Consider the following 22,342-nt stretch of genomic DNA (forward strand, 5'->3'; position numbering starts at 1 on the left):
CTCTCCCCTCCACGCAGATGTTTCTGCGTTTAAATTTTAACAGATCTTCGGGCAATGAACTATCAATAAAAAAAATCTGTTTCTTTCCTTCTTCTATTATTCCATTTTCTTGTTTCCTGGTTTGTTGGTTTTGTCTGTACCAGGTTTGAGAACATAACTATTAAACTCCCCCTCCCTTCTCTAGTTTCACCATCAATTTGGACACCCTTTTGTGTCAGCAGATTCCCCCCTTTCTTTCTCCCCCTACCTTGCCCTGCATTTATTTCCCTGTTGCCTGACGGTAACATGAGCTTTTATTTCCTGGTGGCAGGGCTCCTTTAAGAGGCAGAGCTCAGTGCTGGGAATTCACGTCAGTTTCAGCCCTGAAACTCTCAAGATCAATGAGCAAAGAGCTTTCTCTCAGTTCTGTCTTTCAGTTTCTCTCTTCCAGGAAGGAAAACATTCACGGAGAGGGGGAGAGAGCGAGAAAACCAGCCTCACCCTTCAGATCTCAAAACATAACACCGGCAAATTAAATCAAACATATTCACCCGTTCCTTCAAAGGGGAAAAAAAAACAACCAGCAACCAAACATCACTACAAAACTATGCGGGCTGCCTCTCCTAGGGGCAGATCTGCAGGATCTTTGGGGTTATTTGGAAAGATGGTTGGAGTAACTTCTCCTTAAATGATTACGTCTGTCTGTGAAGGATTTCTGGGTTGGGGAGAGGAAAGGAAAGTGGAAAAAAACTGAGAACTTCCTGATCTCTCTCTCCTTTCCCCCCCCCTTTCTGTGAGACATGTCTGAGGCTCCTGCTCAGTGTTGCATCAAGGTAAAAACCCATTTTCCCATTTTGAAACCTGCCTAGATCCAGACAATGTTTGCAGCGTGGAAGATTGCCGTGGTTATATTTCTAACTGATCTCTCTTTTGGGAGGGGTGTGTGAACCGGGTTTGGGGGGAAAAGATGCAGCTTGTTTTCGCTGTTGTGCGTTACCTTTTAGTTTAACCTTGCTATCTGTTTCCTTTCCTTCTTCTTTAAATATACAATTAAATCCTTGTCATAAGCGAGCCGGGAAGTCAAGCTTGTTTTGTTTGTTTGCTGGTTGAGTTTTGGCAGTAAATACTCAGTGATTACTGGTTAAACCTGGTGTCTGTTTGTCCATGAACACGAAGAGTGAATGTGAACTTTTTGTGCTTTTAGGAGGGAGGGAGGGAGAGAGGGGAAAAATAAAGGTCTCCTGCAGAAATATAAAGAGAAACATTTGCTTTATGAAAATGATAGTTTAGCATGATCAGGAAAGACCTGTTTTCTTAGACTATAATAACTTACTGCAAATGTGAACACGTTGCGCTTGCACTAGTGTTTGATATGCAAACGCCCTACATAAGGTATCTTCACAGTGTGCAAAATGTATCTGCCTTTTTTTTTTTAATTTTCAAAGATGATCGGTGAGGGTTTATTTATTTATTTATTTCCCCAGGCGTGCACGGCATCTTGACAACTATAAACAAGTCTCAAACTATCTTGATTTCCACTGCACAAAGGGGGGGAACTAGCATTGCAGTTTGGCAGTCAGGAATGCCTTTCTGTAATTGTGAATACAGTGGGGGGAACCCAGTGTAGAAGTAGTTTAGAGTTGGAGGCGTGATTTTCGTTCCTGGTGGATGGTTTAAATTAATACCTGGTACCTGGCTCCTTACTGTTTGGAGATCCTGGGTTTTGTTGTTGATGCTGCTGCTCTAAAGTTTGTAGGAAGTTTGCTGTGGTGGAAGGGATGCAGTATTTGTATTTCCACAAGCAGTGGGTTGGTGCTGTTTTTTAATCAACTGATTTGTGGCTCTCATCTATGAACATGTAGGGCAGTGTTGTGAGAGCAGAGTGCAGCACACTTTGCCTTGTGAGGGGCCTGAGCAGTGCGTTTCTTTGTGATTTGGCCTATTGAACATGCTACATGGTGAAGTTTCCCATTGTAAGTTGGAGGCGGTATAAAGCTGAGAGTGGAAAAAATAAAGTATCCTCTCTTGTCCAGAACTTTCCTATCCAGCAGATCCATATAGATAATGATTTCTGTTTAATTACCTCTCCTCCCATTTATGTTTTAATAACTTTTGTTTCTTAAGGAGTCATTTTGTTTCACTCACAAGCTGGATAGGAATGTGTTCATAACTGTTACTGCTCAGAAACATTTTATGATAGTCTATGGGTAGAAAGAAATGGTGATTGCCATAGCATTTTAAAGGTTGTACAGCCAGCAATAAAAAGTTATTTATCCCACTGAAAACAATGGAACCCTTTTTGTCCTGTATGTTTGCACATATATGTTGATAGTCTTGGATTCTGTGCAATACAACTAGAATTTGAAAACTTCTGGGCTAATTTCTCTTTCTGGGTAAACTAATTTCATCGCAGTGTCCTGTGAAGTCCTGTGGCATAAAGAATGTAGTTTATTTGACTTTTCATAACATGGATAGGCAAACTAGATAATAGGGTATTGTGTGTTTTAATAGTATGGCAAAACATTTTGATACAGGGAAAATCTATACTACTAACTAAGCCATTGATTTTTCTAACAAATCCCATAAAAACATTATATATGCTTACTGGAGATGAGATCACAAACTACTATACCAAAAATAATAGTGCTGCAAAGTAGCTCATTACTTTGTGTTAGAAATGGGGCATCTTCCAAATAAATGAGGCTTGCTCGTGCTCCCACATAAGTCAGTGACAAAAGTCTAATTGATTTACGATACAGCACACTTGGTCCCCCACATATTACTTGTGTATTTCTTACTCCATCATGCTAATAGTGAAAATATGGAAGTGTTTCATTATGCTTAAAGGGATGTCATCAAATTGATTTTTTTTAAAAACTGACTCATTTTAAAAAGCCCTCTTTAAATACCATGGCCTGAATTTTTAAAAAGACCCTTAGCATTTTTATGAGTGTTTTTCTGCTCTCACATTGACACTGACAAGCATTTCATTAGCAAGAGAGAAACTGGTTACTATACAAGGGAAATCCTAAGTCCAACTATACACAGAGTGCTGTCACATGCACACAATAAACAAAATGAAAAAAAAAAGATTTTTTTGGCTGACTTCTCTGTTTATAATCATTTTTACTTGTTCCTCTTAAGTACTGAAGAGGAACTTTTCAGACAGAAATGTGAATTTAAAATAGATGATATTCCTTTAAAAGTCAAACCATTCTGGATAATTTTTCTCTTTGTTTGATTGTTTAGTGTCACTGTCTTTGGACATTTGTTTCATTCAGAATAGATTCAAAGTTAATTGTAGGTCAGTAACTGGAATCAAAAGAACATCTCTAAATGATGGTGTAACCATTCCAGTGCGATCCATTATTTCACTATAGCCCCATGCCAGGTTGTAGTGTGCAGTGTTTACTCAACAGCATATAAGCAAGCGTTACATTGTATTACAAGTCTTCTGCGACACTGTCTTGTACCTTGCTGCTGTAAACAGCAAATGTTTCAGTGTTGAATTGTCTGCCTGGCAAAGGCATTTCATTAGGAACCTATGAACTGGAAGCAGTGTTGTTTATAGATATAAGTATTTTGTTAGGGCTTTTCCCTCCCCCAACAAGGAGCAAGTCAGCGTGCAATAAATTCCACAGCAACTAGTGTGGTGAACCATGGACAGCCAGAAAGAAGGGAGTGAAGGAAAGTGCTTTGTTTGTAGCTGAGACTTCTTACCTCACCAGAAAAGCACTATAAGAAGATTTAGGAAGGACTTCTGGGGATGAATTTCTGGTATTACAGTGTTTGCTTGTCTGCTCTCAATCAATACAAATTCACAGTAATATCTCTCTCGAATGGCTGTTTGGGGGCGTGCGCATATACTTATATATTGATACATTTTTGGTTTGCTGCAAGTGTGTGTGTGTGTGTGTGTGTGTGTGTATTTATAAAAATTCATTCTCTGTGAGGGGAAAAAATGAATGCTATGGCCCTGATCCTGCAAACACTGATGCACTTGCTTAATATGCTACATTGAGTAGTCCAGTTAACATCGGTCGAGTAGGAAGACAATCAAGCTGAGCATGTACATAAGAGTTTGCAGGATCTGGATCTAAGTCAGCAATGTCATTGAGAAAGTAAGATTTCAGGAGTCAGGAAACACAGAGTTAAGGTCAAACCCTTCATGTTTACTGTGTTTATGCTTTAAAAATCTGATCTCTCTGTATCATTTTAAATTTGCAATTTATACATCAAGACTGGGAATCAGGAGATCTGTGTTTCTTTACCTGACTCCACTACTGTAACCTTGGGAAAGTCACACCACTGCCCTGTGCCTCAGTTTCCCCATCTGTAAAATGAGGATAATGATATTTTTCTTTGTAAGGTGCTTTGAGCAAAGTATAATTAAGATACAGTACAGAACACATAGTATTCAGACTTGTCTTGATTTTTTTTTAAAGATTGAGTGGCCTTTAAAGTTATGAATGTTTAACATTGAGTGGCCTAAAGCTTGTGATGGTCTCAAGTTTGAGATGAGCTCAGCTTCTCTATGAACTCTTGAGATGGCCCAGTGTGCTAAGTCACTCGCTGTGAATCAATCTAAAAAGACAAATGAGAAAGATTCAACTTGCTGATCTTATACATTCATTAATTTAAAACTACAGAATTTCTTCCTTACAAACATACTTGTCTTTAACTGAGACAACCTTAACTCCCAGGTGTTCTGAGCTAACACGTGTTTTTAGTAAAAATACTTTGCCTTTATGTTTTCTATATACAGAGTTTGAAGCTCTCTATGTATATTAATAAGTTAACCCTTGCAACCCTTGGCCCCCAAAGCAGGTAGGTATTACTGCAGATAGGGAAACTGAGGTGTATTGAAATTAGAAGTGTCTTGTGCAAGGCCACACCGCAAATCTTTTGCAGAGCCAGGAATAGAAATCAAATGTCTGAGCAGCCTCTTTTGTAGTGTTGCCAATTCTTGCAATTGTACCGTGAATCTAGTGATATTTGGTGTTTTACTTGAATTCCCAGCTCCTGGAATTATTTGATTCTGTGAGAATCAGCTTTTTTTTTTTTTTAATGAAAGTTTCAGGCTCTCCTGTTTGTGGATAAGAGCCTAAAACCATGACCTGAGCACACCAGAAAGAATCAAAAAGCAGAAGAACCCAGAATATATTATTTATTTTAATGTTTTTATTAAAAAAAAAAACCTCTCCTGACTTTTAAGCCAATCTAATGATTTTTGGGAGTCCGGCTCAATTTTTGAACACTTGGGTTGGAGATTCTGCCTACTTTATCCACAAAACTGTTTTTAATCCCTTTTTAACAAGACTTTGGTCTCAGAAGCATCTGGTACCTACAAGTGTAACTAGGGTTGCCAACTTTCTAATTGCACAAAACCAATCACCTCTGCACCGAGGCCCCGGCCCTGCCCTGCCCCTTCTCCATCCATCGCTTGCTCTCCCCCACCCTCACTCACTTTCACCAGGCTGGGGCAGGGGGTTGGGGTGCAGGAGGGGTGAGGGTTCTGGCTGGGGGTGCAGGCTCGGGGTGCGGCCAGGGATGAGGGGTTTGGAGTGTGGGAGAGGGCTAGGGTTGCCAACTTTCTAAGCACAAAACTGAACACCTTAGCCCTGCCCCTCCCCCGAGGCCCCGTCCCCTGCTCACTACATTCCCCCTCCATCGGTGGCTCGCTCTCCCCCACCCTCACTCACTTTCACAGGGCTGGGGCAGGGGGTTGGAGTGTGAAAGGGGGTGAGGGTTCTAACTGGGGGTGCGGGCTCCAGGGTGGGGCCAGAAATGAGGGGTTCAGGGTGTGGGAGGGAGATCCGGGCTGGGGCAGGGAGTTGGGGTGCATGAGGGCATACGGGCTCTGGGTTGAGGGTGTGGGCTCTGGGGTGGGGCTGGAGATGAGGGGTTTGGGGTGCAGGAGGGTGCTCTGGGCTGGGGTCGAGAGGTTCGGAGGGCGGGAGGGGGATCAGGGCTGAGGCAGGGGGTTGGGGTCCAGGGGTGGTGAGGCTCCAGCTGGGCATGCAGGCTCTGGGGTGGGCCCAAGGTTGAGGGGTTTGGGATGCAAGAGGGGACTCTGGGTATGGGGGGGCTCAGGGCTGGGGCAGGGTGTGGGGGCAGGATGCGGGGGCAGGGTGCTGGGTCACGGGCTTACTTCAGGCAGCTCCTTGTCAGTGGTGCTGCGGGTCTAAGGCAGGCCCCCTGCCTGTCCTGGCACCGCACTGTGCCCTGGAAGTGGCCAACAGGTCTGGTTCCTAGGCGGGAAGGAGGGGGAGGCCAGGGGTCCCTGTGCTGCTCTCGCACGCAGGCACTGCCCCCCCCCCCCAGCTCCCATTGGTGGTGGTTCCAGCCCAATGGGAGTGTGGAGCCAGTGCTTGGGGCAGGGACAGTGTGCGGAGCCCCATGCTCCGCCCCCCAGCCGAGGAGCCGGACCTGCTGGCTGCTTCTGGGGTGCAGCGCGGTGCTAGGACAGGTAGGGACTAGCCTGCCTTAGACCCGCAGCACTGCTGACCAGACTTTTAAAACGGCCCGTTCGGCGATGCTGACCGGAGCCGCCAGGGTCCCTTTTCGACGGGGTGTTCTGGTTGAAAACCAGACACCTGGCAACCCTAAGTATGACTCTTTCAAAGATAAAATGCTTCCCAGGATTTTGCGGGCCAAACTGCTCTTGGTTTGAATTATCTTAAAAATCCAAATGAAAGTTTCTCCTTGCTGTTTTTCAAGGTTCAGCCTGTTAAGCTTGCAGATTCGAGTTTGTTCAAACTTGACTTGTGATGTATAGCTCATTGATGCTTAAAATGCAAGCTAGTTCCAAAGGCCACACTCTACTGCAACTTTCTGTAGGTAACATTTCACAAAGAAATTCATGTTGGATGTTGTTGTATACTGTGTTGATTGATATAGGCCCTGATCCTGGAATGAACTGTACATGGCTCTCATGCCTGAATGAAGCCCCATTTATGTCAATACTGATCCTCAAAGGTGTGGAGCTTCAACTGAGAGGTGCTTGTTTTAGGTCTGGAGCTAATTTATAATGATAAGAGGAGAGACTTTGTTTTAAATTTTAAGTACAAGGACCAGCGTAAAGGCTGAGCTGTCTACCTGAGTTTTGCTTTCCCAGATATCTTTTTCAGTGCTTTACTTCTATTTCATCAGTGCTATTTTTTTTTCTTTTTGGAAGGAACTTCCATTTTTTCTCCCCAGTTTGATGAGGAACCTTGTAAATTTCATACCCTGGAACTATTCAGGTTGATGCCAGCAGAATCCTGCCACCCTTAACCAAGGCTGACTCTTTACTTGGGAAAGATATACCCCTTAATTTGTACTGGGAAACTTCTCTATTAATGTGCTGATTCATCTCACCTTGATGCCAATCAGAAAACTCCCATTAAGATCAGTGGATGCAGGTCAAACCACAAGAGACCAGACTTTAGAAATGCAAAGGTATTTAACACCCGATTAATCACTTAACTAATTAGCACTAGCAAAATTAATCCTCATGAATCAAAATTTTGCTAATACTGTCCCAATTACACATTGGTCATTACTATTCACTATATATCCTTATAGGTTAAGTCAGTTTCCTGGGAGGCAACACAATCAAATAGCCATCCCAATCTAGCATGGCCCAATTACATGGAAGTCACTGTAATGGTAATTTACATTTATATAGCACCTTGTGTCTCAAATAAGTTACACAGCTACATTGCCTTGGGGGGGGGGAGGGGAGAAGAGGGAGACAGCCAAACAACGCATAGGTAATTAGAATGATTATAAGTAGAGATGAAATCTACTGTTACACTGCGGTAAACTCCATCTCTTACAAAATGCAATAGGGGTTCTTTAATGCCTATATTGAAGAGATCTTCAGTTTTTAAGATCTTCTATGAAAACCTTTCCTAAACTGCATGGCACTCTGCCTATCTCGAGGAAGAGCTGAGCCAACTCTGCCTAGCTGAGAATCTGGTTCCTAGGAGGTTAAAAATCCATTTTGTTCATAGTTTAAGGCCAGAAGGGACCAGCAGATCATCTAGTCTGACCTCCTGTATAACACAGGACGTTAATTACTCCAGTATTGAGCACAAAACTTGGGTTAAACTAAAGCATTTCAGGCCTCAGAAAACAAAACTGTTGTGTGCCACAGGCAGAGAACAGGAGAGATTGAGGTGCCACCAGTGCCCAAGTAAAAACAAAAGTAGCCACTGATTTTGGGTGCCTCAGTTTTTGGGTATTTGAGATTTATGTCTCAAGTTGGGCACCCAAAATTTAAGCCATTCAAAATTAGTGATCACTTCTGGAAGTATTGACCTTGACATCTCTGTGCCTCCATTTCTCCGTCCATGAAATGGGGATAATACCCACCTCCATGGGGGTGTTTTGAGGCTTAACTAAATACCATTTGCGATACATCATGTAAGGGCAGATCATTTATTGAGACAACCAGTGGCATAGAAGCTCTCTGATTTGTGCCCATTCCTCTCCATCATGTGGCCTCTAGGGAGGTGTCTCTTCTCCACTTGATTTTACAATGTCCTAGACCTCTTAAAATGATTGTGATGTTTGCAAGAAATTAAATTCCTTTCCCTCCCACCCTCCTGTAATCACATGCAGAGCTCAATAAGGTTGAATAGATTTTACTATTCAATAGACATTTTTCCAGATATGTCACCCCTGGGTGGAGACCCACCATGGAAAACTTCAGACTTAATGGAATCTGTTTGAGAAAGTTATGAGCAATCATAGGACAGGGGCTTATAATGGATTTTGCATTTCAACCTATAGCTATTACTGCTTTTCTAATATAATGGACAAGGTGAAGTAATATCTTTTATTGGACCAACTTCTGTTGGTGAGACAGATGAGCTTTCGAGCTAATGTAGCTCGAAGTTGGTCCAATAAAAGACATTACCTCACCCACCTTATCTCTCTAATATCCTGGGACCAGCACGGCTACAACTACATTGCATATTTCTAATATAATGGTACTTAACTCCAAGGGGCATTTTGGCTGGGGTACTGCAGCTATAGGTGTTTCTTCATAAACATGGTTTTCTAAAGATTATTCCTTGTCACACCCCTTTGCTGCTTTGTTCCTTTGCTTCTCAGTTGTCACAGTGTTTTGAAAGTATTACCATGGTAAAGAAAATGTGTGTTTTCTAAGGGGTCAAATCAGGGGCAAGAGAGAGAAACAGAGATGCTCACAATGGTATCACATGTATGTCATATGGAAGATTTATATATGAGAAACAGATAGGTGGCCCTTTAAATTGGATAAAGCCACATGGAATGCTGTGATGAGTGGCACAGAGTGTGCCTTAGAGAGTTATCCTGTACCTAGTAGGCATTAGAATGGCCCTGCTGAAATGCTTTCTGATTGTCACACAGTTGACTTGTGGTGTTTATTTAGTGGATCTTGTAGTTGGATTTAGTGAGTGTAGTTTTTCTCTAGGGTTTTCCAGAGTTCTAATTCACCTTTCCCTCAGCTAAACTATTTGGTTTTCTTTCTCCATTTTTTCCCCTGGGGTCCTTTAAGCTATTGCTTGCTTTAGGCTGCACCTATCCTGGGCCAGAAGCAGAGGTCGGAAATACTACTTATTTGTATTGCAATAATGCCCCTGGCCACCAATCAAGGATCAGGATGCATTTTGCTAGGTGCTGTGCAGACAGACAGTGAGAAGACAATCCCTACCCCAAATTGCTCACAGTCTAGGCTATGACAAGAAGCAGCAGTCGGATGAGATTAACAACCGGGGTAAAGGAAGGAGGAAGTAAGAGTAAAGAGAGAAAGTTGTAGCATACGCTAAGCAGAGGTGTGTCCAGCTCAAATTTTGAAACCAATTCAGCTGGCTAATTAACATGAAGCCATACTGGGCCAGATTTTTAACAGAGCTCAGGGCCAGATTTCCAAGTGCTCAGTGCCAACAGTTGGGGTGAGATTTTTCAGAATTGTTCAGCTACCCTATAGGCACCTAAATAAGTGGCTGTATTTTCAAAAATTGTCAGCAGCTTTCACTGTGATACCTATTGCCAGATTTTCAAAAGGCATCAACAGCTGATGAGCTCAGCCCTTTTGGAAATCGGGCCACTGAGGTGCCTAAATTGGAGATGGGCTGTCTTGAAAATCTGGCCCAGAGTACTTCAAAAATAAAATAAAATTCCAGCCTAGGATGACACCAAGGCTAGAACATAACTTTTCTATAGGACTTCTTCGGAAGGTATCATTTTCCATATGTTGATGTTTGGACCATTCTATTAAAATGTAATAAAAATATTACTGCTATAGATGGATATATAAAGAATCTCATTGTCTTCTAAATACTGTAGGTTTTAAGAATACTTCCTATGGAACACAAATGATTTCATCTGTATTAAATTGTATAGGATTTTCAATAAGGACAGTTTCCAAACTCAGCTGAAACTTGATTTGGCCCAATCTGCATTGGTTGGCTAAATGGAGCATAACACCTATCATCTTACTGTTTTGGATTTCCATGTTAAAATACTGCAGTGTACTGACAGGATTGTAACATAGATAGGTATTATGTGTGGACAGGATACCAAACCATGTTACAGAACTACAATAAAGCCAACCCCAAGCATTCAAAAGTCGTAAATCAGGCTTCAAAAATAACAAGATTGGCTTAAAAATTGTGATTTTAAAAAAATAGTAAAACATCGGTTATTTTTATTTGCTTTATGGTTTCTGAGATCTATGAGTGCACCAGGGTCACAATTTGAAACTGTTCTCTGCAACTGAGTGCTAGAAACTGCCATTAAAAAAAGTGTAATCTGAAATTCTTCTCTAATCACATGACTCCAGGATCTGGGGCTCTAGGAAAAGCAGTAGATATTGAGAGATTCATGATAAAATCTATGAATTGGCAACACTGGAACTATGCCAAATTCTCCAATCAGCGGGGTTATACTCTGGGATGCTTTTAGCCCATTACCTGTAAGCCACATACCTTTTTCTTCCTGTAAAAAGATGACAATGCAAGGGAGGCCTAGATTACTCACATGAGTGTTGTGAGCCTCATTTCATTAAAATATGTAAATCGCTTTGAGAGCCTCCAGTAGAAGTTGCACAGTATCAGAGAGGTATTATGGAGAAACCCTTCCTGCTTTTTAGGAATTTTATTAGAGATCTGTGCCAGGAACCCTCCCCTCAAAGGAAGTGATCCTTTTTATTCTGTCTGATTAGGATAGGAAAATGCTACAGCATGTTCTCTCCAGCCTGTTTCATGATATGGGATTAAACCCACACATGACTGAATGCTGAGTTTTACCTCACTTACATGGCTGCCAATGCCTCGTTCTGTGCGAGGAAGCCAGGGCTTTGGCGGCTGTCAAGGGATTGGGGGTGGGTGATGGGGATTGGGAAGCAGGAGGTGCTGTGTGGGGTGAGGGGGGCGCACACTTGTCAGAGCCATGGTGGAGGCCAATGGTTGAGTCATTTAATAGCAGCGGGCTCCTCCCCTCCAGGGAAGCAACTAACAATTCAAGCTGCTCCTCATGTCCTCCAGGAAAACAGTTGGTATCTAAGACCGCACCGGAGACTGCTAGCTATTTTACTGGAGGTGAGAAGGGCATGCAGGGGCTTGACCTTAGTTGTTTTCTCTAGGGAAGGGGAGTTTCCCATTCCTGCTAACAGTCCTGGGATGACAACTGGAGTACTAGCTCCCAGGGATGGGTGCTTACGAACCCAGGAATGACTGGCCAAAGGTATGGCAATTTTTTTCTCATTTGACTACACAGGTTGTTGTGTCACCATCAACTGACTTCAGCAAATAGAGACTTTGGGAGAGGATCCAGGGAGAAGCATGGGAGAGGCCTGACAGGAGAGCGGGTTACACACTTTCAAATGTTTAATGGCACATGGCCTGAGTTACATGCTGTATGTTGCATTGTATTAGCTCTGTCAGGGTTCACCTTCTCAAATGCATGGGTAATTTGACTCCTTGATCCAGGCCTGATTTGAAAAGTCTGGGAGGTGAAAGGACTTTCACCGTCCAAGTCTTGCAGTGCACTCAGCGAAGAGCTAGTGCAAGCATATGTGCACGCTGATACTATTATCCTCTGAGATGCAGGGGAATCTAACTTGAGATGCGTCCTTCAGGTACGCATGGGAGAAACAGGGAAGTGTGCAGACGATTCCAGAAGCACCTAGGAGGGAATTGTCCCTTTGGAGGCTCCAGAGGCTATGGGAAGGAGGTGCACAGTTCCCCCTTCTCTGCTACAGCGGACAGCGAGCTGCCCTTTCTGTCACTGGCTTGGCAGAGCAGAGCTCCCCCACAGCTCACCCTCCTCCTTGGTGGGAACAGGGAGAACTTCCTCTCCTGTTTGGTCTACTTTAACCACAAGTTAAGAATTCATCTTGCAACCTGGAGCCAAATTTCAGGTAATTGCTCATGCAGTCCTGAATGAGCTTTTGGGGGAAGAAAAGAGAAAATTCCATACACTAAAAAGCTTGTCCAGAGGTCTCATGGGAGTAATCTCACTAAAACTGGTACTCAACACTTAACCCTCCATCTTGGTCCTAAGCAAGCATCTGCCTGCACTCTTGGGGTCTCTCATTATTTGTAACTAGCAAGAGCTCTGAGTGAGAACCTGAATATTTTAAGAAGTCTAGTCTATTAGGCAGTGGACTAGAAGGAGGCTAGTTTTGTTGGTGTACTTCTTCAGGTTCAAGAAAGGGAGTGAAAATAAACCCTTCAGGGAATACATGGAAGGGGAATTCCAGCTTAGCCTTTGAAAAAGCAGAAGTTGTCTGGTACTGAGGAAGAGGCATTGTTCACTTCCAGGAGTCGTATCTGGGTTGAAGTATGCCTTTCCAAAGGCCTTTGAGGTCCCATTGCTATTAATTTGAAATGTGTTTCTGAACTCTTCAGCGTTAGCCCTCTTATGTACATGATAAATGGGAAGACAAAAGCTGGAGCGGAAAATGACCTGTCTGAGAAATGGAGGAGATTGTATTTGTTGTAGCTCTTTTTCCTTTAGCTACTTTTCCCCCGCACTCCCCTCCCCCCAAAGTCTGTGTGCAGTGAACTGATGCACAGCTATGCTCCCTGTAATATTAGCCCCATGATCATCCACCAGCTCTCTTGCAGCTTCTCAGCTGGTGTATACAGTTGTGCCCTGACTGGCGTTTTCAGAGCAGGGCACTGAAGTTGCTGCTTTCACCGTCTGGCCATAATTGAGCTGCCTTGTTCAGTAGCAACTGCTCCATTTGCAGAGACCTTTGGGCAGAGCTCCCATGGTGAAAAGTTAACAAGAGCGCTTTTGTCCCCCTTTATTTTATCCTTTATACTCAATTCCCATTTTGAATCCCAGCCATGGGAATCTTGTGCCTCATCCCTGCTGGGCTGAGGCAGGAGAGAGAACATGAGCATCACAGATGTTACGCAGTCACTTGATGGAAGGGGCATTTTGCTGATTCAGCACCCACAGTATTTGGATATGCAGTCTAGAGCACTATCCTAAACCTAGCACAAGCCTCCTTGTTCAAGATGAGTTAATATAGTTCTAATGGATAGAAAAGAATAGACTATGATTGTACCTAGGCACCTTTAATACAGAGTGTTAACCTGCTTTCTATACGAGGTACTTATATGGCCACCATTACCATGGTAACAGAGCACCTCACCATCTTTCATATATTTATTATCACAACACCCTGGTGGGTAGGTGCTATTAACCCCTTTTCACAGACGGGGAACAAATTGACTGAGGGTATGTCTACACAGCAACGAGACAGCTGCCTGTGCCAGCTGCCTTGGGCTCAGGCTGCGGGGTTGTTTCATTGCTGTGTAGACTTCTGGACTTGTGTTGGAACCCAAGCTCTAGGACCCTGTGAGGTGGGAGGGTCCTGGAAGCCTACCCACCAATGAAACAGCCCCACAGCCGGAGCTGGGTCGGCTGGCATGGGCCAGCCACAGGTGGCTAGGTGCTGTGTAGACATACCCTGAGTGATTTGCCTGAGGTCACGCAGAGACTTTAACCCAGGTCTTCCAAGTCCTAAGCTGGTGTGCTGCCTTAACCACTGGACCATCCTCCTCCCTTTCTACTTAGCTACATCAGTTTAATGTGCAACAACTCCAATACCAGTGCTGAAGTGACCGTAGGCAAAACAGCAAATGTCCATGTTCAGCCGTTGCTCAGATGCTATCTTGGGTCTGAGAACCTGTCTTATTAGGAGAGAGAATACTGGTCAAAAGTTACCCTTAATATTTTGAAAAAGGGCCAGGCTATCTTTTAACTGCTACCCAGGGCCGGCTCTAGGCACCAGCAAAACAAGCTGGTGCTTGGGGCGGCACATTTTTAGGGGCGGCATGGTCGGCGCTAGAATGCCGCCCCTAAAAATGTGCCCCAACCGCCCTAGCTCACCTCCGCTGCTGCTGCCGCTCGCGCGCCGCTGCTCCCCCTCCCTCCCAGGCTTGAGCGCCTGGGAGGGAGGGGGAGACTCTGAGTGGCCTCGGCGCGGGCGCCACTTCTCCCCCTCCCTCCCTCCTAGGCTTGAGAGCCTTGGGGGAGGAGGCAGGGCTGGGGATTTGGGGAAGGGGCGGAGTTGAGGCGGGGCCGGGGGTGGGGTAATTAAAAAACGGGGGGGGGGGGCGGCAAAAATCCTAGAGCCGGCCCTGATGCTACCTGAACAGTCCCCATAAAATGGCTAGCATGACATAGAAAGGAGGGCTTCTCCAGCAGTGCCCTTTCTTCAGAATACTTACTGTGGGTAGAAAAATTATTAATTCTAAGATGTATAATAAACTAATTCTGACCATGGCTGGGGTGATAACCTAGAATAGAAGAGTGTAGTCTTATTTTCCCTATGGGAGCTAAGGCTATTCAGTAGACCGTGACCACTTATGGGATGGTCTTCATCCTATGATGCATCTCAGATAATAGATAAAATCTACCAGAGCTGAAGATGCACATGCTAAATCAATTGTCTCCCTGAAATAGGCACTGGAGTTCTCCCTTAGACACCAGAGGGAGAAAGGTGCGGCCTGTGCTATTTATGATTGTCTGGGGGAAGTGGTAGTAACAGAGAGATAAGGCATTAGTTCATTGGCCCACCACTTTATTCAGCAGACTCCAAACCTGCTGATTTTCACTGGGTTCAGAGATCATCTGTGCTTTGCCAACTACACCATTAGGTATATTATTGATAGTGCCAGCTGCAGCAGAGAACAAACTACTGTAACAGCTCTCTAATCTTGTCTGGGCTTATTTGGGTTTCCTCCCCTGCTACTCACCCACCACCATCTGCTTTGCAGAGTAGACCTCAAGTAGTTGTCCCACTGTGGAGACAACTCTGAAATACTAAAGCCCCCATTACCACAGTATCTCAGCACCTAACATTCTTTTAATGTATGTATTGTCACTACATCCCTGTGAAGTAGGTGACTTTTTATTAATTATCCTCAGAGTCCCCCCCCTTTTTTTTTTTTTTTAGTTTGAATGGTATCATGAGGTGAAAATATTCAAACAGCAGGCAGGTTGTTTCCTTAGTTTCTAGACCAGAGGTTCCCAAACTGTAGTGTAGGGTACAACAATGATCTACAGAGTGTGTGTTTGTCTGTGGATGCTTGATTGGTCATGTGGTGCTGGCTCTCCTATTTGTCTCCCATTGCTAGTTTAAAGAAGCTTTTCCTAATTTTAATTTACCATGTAAGCAATTGTTGTGGCTGACACAAGGATTATTCAATAGTGAATGGGAGGAGAGGTGGGTCCATGACATAACGAATGAGAACATCAACCAGACAATCTCTCTGTTGGGATGTCGTCCATATTGTGCAAAGAGAGAAAACCCTCCTCACCCAGAGTCGGATCCTGCCCTGACTTACACATTGGGTATGTCTACACTGCAATAAAAAACCCTGATAACACCGAGTCTCAGAGCCCAGGTCAGGTGACTCGGGCTCAGGCCACGGGGCTAAAAATTTCAGTGTAGATGTTCAGGCTCGGGTTGGAGCCCAGGCTCTGAAACCCATCCTCCCCGGGGGGGGTCTCAGAGCCTGGCTCCACTCCGAGCCTAAACATCTACACTGAAATTTTTAGCTCCCAAGCCCAAGTCAGCTGACCCAGGCCAGCCGTGACTGTGCCGCAGGTGTTGTACTGGAGTGTAGGTAGACCCGTAGACTGAAGTCAATGGGTTGCTCAGGGCAGGGCCTGGCTTCCAATGCATGTTTAAAGCTGAGCATGGAAGTACAATTTTTATTCATATATTTAAAAAAGATTGCAGGGACATTCGGAAGGGAGGCTGCTAGAAACCAGGGGGGAAAAAGCTCCATTTTGGTTGCTGTGCATATAAAATCTACAAGCCAGAACCGGACCAGCCCTAGCATTTTTGACAGGTCAGTAAAACATTGTCACCAAGCCCCAATATTACTGACTCTTGCCCCACCCTCCTCAAAAATTAATTGATTCATCTTCCATGCTTTTGAACTAGATTAGGAAATCATGTGTCCCTGAAAACTGGGGAAGTTCTTGTTTTCAGAGCTTACCCCTGTCAGAAGTGTCCTGTCCTGGTTTTTGCAAGCCCCAACAGATTGGTCACCTGAAGAAGTGGCAATTGGTCACCAGCTGAGCTGGTGAAATTGACAGGGGGTTGGGTGAACACCATGCATTTCAAGGACTGTCATGTACTAGGAACACGGGATATAGGGCTGGAAGGTTCTTCCTGGATCACTGAGTCCAAGCCACTCGTATGGCTGGCAACCTTGTCAAATAACCCCATAATGTTGCCCCCCTGACCTCCATACAACCTCCCAGTCAGCACCCCCATACATCCCATCCTTCCCCACATGCAGTCAAATCCATATTTAGTCTGAAACTCCAGGTACTGTTACAAGTGCTGAGCCCGTAGGCTGCTCAGATCCATACATAGAGGGCTACTGATATAAATAGGGATCTGGTGTCTGTACTTCTTTTTACCTGTCCTGAGCCACAGGTGAGAATGGGATTGTGGCAGGTTATGCGGGAGGGGTAGGAAGAAGGACAAAAGGAGCAAGAGGGAGGCGACCCAAAGGACTGAGAGTCAATGGAATGAAGACATTAATGGGTATGGCAGAGGGAGAGTGATATATAAAAGGAAGGGAAGAGGAGTTAGCTAGGAAGGCAAAGGCAAGCTGTTGAGTCCACTGTGGACACCTCTATGGAAAGCTTAATGAGTTTATGTAGTGCTCAGATAGTAAAGTGATGGGCTCCCTAGAAATATCATTGAAAAAGAGAGAAATATTCTGTAAGAAATAGTCATTTAGAAGCTGACCAATATGGGCCAGGCCTTGTGATCTATTTCTTGCTCTCTGTTGTTGTTGGTTTCCTCAGCAGTGGAAACCTGACAATGTAAGTTTGAGGAGAAATACATTTTTTAGAAATGTTTGGGCCTTTATGATGACCCTTATCCCAACCGTTCAGAAAATGTATAGGGGCTTTCCTGTTCCTGACTCTGCTTCTTGACCCTGACCTCCTTTGGTGTAAAATGCTTTGATCTGTTCTGTTTCTAATTACCTTAGCCTCTCTTCAGAGTTTCTCCAGATCTGGCTGGTGAAGAGCATGAAAAATAATCAGGTCCTTAAAGAATTCAAGTGCCATGTGCCGTTTTCAGCCACACACTCCCTGTGAGCTGTTAAGAGACCTGTCAATACAGCCCATGCAACAATGTGTGAATTCACCCTTATTGAACCATGGCAATAAATTTGCTGCCATGGATTCTTGGCCTGAATCACCTGCAAAAAGCCCAGTGAGCCACAGAGCTGTGCTATGCCCAGGATTTTGTGATTTTCTGTGTTATTGAGAAATCTCCTTGGCATTTCACGCTTCTGGATAAAAACAATTACCAGAGCTTTCATGCTTCAGGTCCTTAGAATGTAAGCTCTTTGGGGCAGGGCCTCTCTTTAGTTATGTGCGTACAGTGCCTAGTACAATAGGGATCGGGGCTGCTATGCTCAACTGCAGTGCAAACCATAAGAGACTGGCAGGCTTCAGGATGGAATGTCCCCCAGTGTAGTATTACACAGACACACATCCTGCATTTATTTTATATTCTAAACACCTCCTTGGGGAAACCTGGCCGCTATCAGCGAGATGCTAATGGGCTAGATGGAGCATTGCTGTGTTCTGGCATGGTACTTGATTTTAGCGCTGCTGAGTAACTGCAATGAGCAGGTACTTCAGTGGAGGTGTCAGTTCAGGCTTTCCTATATTACCCCATCAGCGTGTCTTGACTCTGGCCTGGAGGGCCCCTGACTAGATTTGGTGGTTCCAACTCTATGCCCATGCAATCCTGGGCTTCACTGCACAGATTGCCAGTAGTCAGGGCCATGAAAGAAGGAATAGTGTTTGTTGGGTAGGTGAGATTTATTTTTCCATGTAGACCAGTTAAGGAGGTAGCCAGGCTGAAACCACCAAGAGTTTTCTCTCAAACACACTTTACCAGTAAGCGTTCCTAGAACCCAGTGTATATAAAGCTTTGCTTCGATGCAAGTGAAGCATCTATCTGCTCACACTTGCTTTATTTAAATGCAGATGGCAGGCAACTGAAACTGAAAGTTGAACTGCCAAAAGAGCAAATAAAGCCACAAGAGAGAGTGTGTGTATGTATGTGTACGCACACCCTTTGCCAAACTGTTAAATACATCTAATGCAGCAGTGTAGCAATTAAATAAGGTGGAAACTCAGACTCGTGGTGAGTGAGTGTCTTCCATTAATGGGTTGAAATGGAGCCTGCATGGAAATACACTATTAATTAAGTATCAGAAAGCATAGTAAGAGGACGATATACACCTATCAATGATGTGAGCAATAGAATGTGCCAAGTCAAACCTATCAGCTTGAACCATATGGCTTAACACTGCTCTGCAAATGGGCAGCATTTGGTTCTGCCAAGTTACTAGCTGGGTTGCTCAAGTAGTACACAAGAGCCATATCCTACAAGTGGTCAAGTATCTTCTACTACCTGTTGGTTTCAGTGGAAGCTGAGCACTTTTCAGGAGGCTCTCCACACCATGCAGGATAGGACCCAAATCATCCAAGCAACACTGCTGCTTGCTGAAATGGAAAACAAGCTATACACACACAGTCCCTCTCCTTCCCTCCCAGAATATTTAAGGGACTGATATGGTGTGTCTATTTTGTTTGTTTGTTTTTAACCTAGATATAGCCTAGGTTAATGGTAGAGGCCACAAATTATTGGCATCTGATTTCTGTTTGTCCTACATAAGTGAGTTTCCTCAGTCTGGCTCTTTGTGGACATATGTCCACAAAAGCTACGTGCACAACTAGCAGCAATCACCACTTTTGCATTATGGTCTTGTCTGAGGGGACATCTATGCTGCAAGTGGACATGTCAGACGTTCTAAGTATGTACTCAGGCAGCTAGTCCATCCCACTGTTGCAGCCTCGCTGCTATTTTTAGTATGCTAACTCAATCACAGCTAGCAGGTGTACACCTACTTGAGCTGGGAGTTACACCTCCATCCTGCCCCAGCGGTCACTAGGTTCAGTTTTAAAACTGGATAGATCCTAAGAGGACAGACTCTTCTTTGGCTGTTCCAAAGTCCGAGTTAGAAAACTGAGACACTACATCCACTATCAAAACATGGTTACAAAAATGCAAGAAAATTCTTGAGAGATGCATACGACTCAGGGGCATGATGTTTCTCGTCGTTGAAGTAAATTAGCTTTAATATTCCATAGAAACAGAGTGTGTAAAGTTAAGCATTCAGCAGACAGGATATAAGTTTTCATGCACAAATTGATCTCTGACTCCTTGTGTATGCATAACACCACACTCTGCAGCTACACGATCACAGATTGTCTCTCAGGTACTGCAGAATGTCGTTCATTCCCCACCCTCTAATATGGTAGCCTGTAGCATGAACACCTGTCTAATTTCAGGCTTTTGATCTGACACTCAGACTTTTGGAAGGTGCTACAATCACTGGCGCCACAACCTTAAAAATGGTGGTGAGCATACTGAATCCCAACAGGATGCAGAGTCCTCCTGTTATCTGAGTCACAAAGTAGGAGCTCAACTAAAGTCCTGGCTTAAAAACCAATCTCACACACACACAAAGAACTGCTCTATTTTATGTCATTTTTTTTTCAAGTAGAAGAGAAATTTGGAAGTGACAGTGTTCTATAGAAATGTGATTGTAAATTGGCAGTGTTTTGGACCATTCATGGAAAAGACTTATTTTTAATAGGCATGTGGGTGTCAGCTGAAAGGATAATCTCAGCCTTTTTGATTTCCCATTGCTGGCAGGTTTGTATAGCAGCTTCCCCAGGGGAAGAGGCAATGCACAGATCCCAGTACGCAATAAGTAGTAGACTACTTGCATGGCTGGGTCATTAACTTCCTTCCCTCCATTTTTTGAGCTTGAGTCCTACTGTTGTGCATTGTTTGTCAATTATACAAGTTTGGGGATCATTAGGGACCTTGAAGTCCATGTACTTTTCCAGATGGAAGTCTTTTTGTACTAAGGCTGCTCCGTTTCTCTCTTGGTTAATTAAGTGCCTTGCTTTCCATTTGCCAGTTGGCTGTAACTCTTCTCCCATTTCCTTCCCTCTCTTTTGAGAGCAAAAGGCCCTGGTATTCCTGGCTTGCACCAGGTCCATTTACTAGACTCTCTCCCTGTTATTTGTGGGAGCAAAACAGAAGCAGAAAGTGACACACTGTGGTGCAGCTGGGCCAAAGCTAGTTTGCAGGGGCTCACAAGTGGGATCCTTCTTTATTGCAGCACTGTGTGTTCTGCCAGAGCCCCAGGAGCAATGGCGAAGGTCTGTGTGTGAGAGAAGTCAGGAGAATGCTGCTCAAGGACTAATTCCTAGTAAGCAGGGGGCGTGGTATTGTGATTTGAGCAGGGGACCTGGAAATCAAGACTCTAGGGTCCTACTGGTGGCTCCTGGGCTCACTTGCTGTGTGACCTTACCCTAATGTCTCTTCACCACTCTCTGTCTCAGCTTACCTCTCTGTAACACTGTGTATTCTTATTTCCTACTTAACAGGTAGGAATTACTGCTGATAACGTAGTTTGGGGTTCTCGAAAGTGCAAAGTTATTACACTAAGGCTTGGTCTACACTAAACCCCCAAATCGAACTAAGGTACGCAACTTCAGCTACGTGAATAACGTAGCTGAAGTTCGAAGTACCTTAGTTCGAACTTACCTCGGTCCACACGCGGCAGGCAGGCTCCCCCGTCGACTCCGCGGTACTCCTCTCGTCTAGCTGGAGTACCGCAGTCGACGGCGAGCACTTCCTGGTTCGACTTATCGCGTCCAGACAAGACGCGATAAGTCGAACCCAGAACTTCGATTGCCAGCCGCCGAACTAGCGGCTGGGTGTAGACATACCCTTAGAATTAGACTTTGGGCTGATTTACAGTCCCTGAAATCAGATCCAATCCTGCTTTTGAAGATTCCCTTCCCTTTTCCCTACAAGGACTGCTCCTTGAGTTTAGGCAGGGTAGGAGTTCTAATGCCACAGGAAAAATGATCATTGATCATTCGCAGTTGCTGCTCTGAAGGAGAGGGAGCTGGCTGGGTCACTGTTTGCAAGGAAACCATTTCTCCCTTCTTCTCTTTGGGCCAATAATTGCCAAGCTTCTCAGAAGCGCAAGTGAGAGCTCAGGTTAGTTCGTTAAGCTGAAGATATGGATAGTATTATTTTCTTGTTGCATGGAGAATGTGTAAGTTTGACTCCTTGTATGTCAGGCTGAAGCTGTACCAGGATGAGCTGCTAAACTGATGTGCTTAGGTTTGCTTTCTCTTTCTAAAGATACCCCTTGAGTGTGCCCTTTATAGTTAATTGTAGAAGAATATTTGTCATGGGGTACACTCACCGCTGGGGCGCCTCCTCGCGGCTATGAAACACAAGATCCAAAGAGGGGTCAGATGTGTTGGCGAGGTGCAGGATAGGATGTAATACTCTAACTAAATTGCACCCAGAGTCCCAAATATTGCCCACAATCCTGAGTAGCCAGATATTTCTGCTGAAACTTAAATTATCATCATTAGGATTCAGAGTCAACACGTTATGGAAACACTTCACACCTCTCCCAGCTGTTGTTTCAGTGGCTGACTCAAGAAGACATTATCACATTAGTTCATGTATGGAAGGGTATTTTCACAACTATCAAGACTATGAATTTAATTTTCATTTTAATGAAAGCTTAAAATCTGCAGAATGTCTCCCATCAATGTTGCACACAGTACCAGAGAGAATGGACTCAATCTATCACTTGCATTACTGCTGGACATGAAACAAGGGCAGTTAAGTAGGGCCGGGGTCAAGAACTGAGAGCCCAGAGGCGTTTCTCATCTGTCTGCCAAGGTCATTTCATAGCTAAATAGATGTAAAGGCCAGAAG

At 44.2% G+C, this 22,342-nt stretch overlaps 1 protein-coding gene across 1 annotated transcript in view; it reads left to right on the top strand.

Moving 5' to 3' along the window:
• Positions 1-376: 376 nt before the first annotated feature.
• Positions 377-22,342, top strand: part of ETV6 (ETS variant 6) — a 163,411-nt gene continuing 141,445 nt past the window's right edge. Inside the window, exon 1 of the mRNA XM_024202915.3 lies at positions 377-812. Coding sequence (XP_024058683.2) covers positions 780-812 — 33 coding nt within the window. The 5' untranslated portion in view covers positions 377-779. The remainder of the gene's footprint in view (positions 813-22,342) is intronic.

This window comes from Terrapene carolina, unplaced genomic scaffold, assembly GCF_002925995.2.
Source record: "Terrapene carolina triunguis isolate 2854851 unplaced genomic scaffold, T_m_triunguis-2.0 Scaffold112, whole genome shotgun sequence".
Lineage (NCBI taxonomy): Eukaryota > Metazoa > Chordata > Testudines > Emydidae > Terrapene > Terrapene triunguis.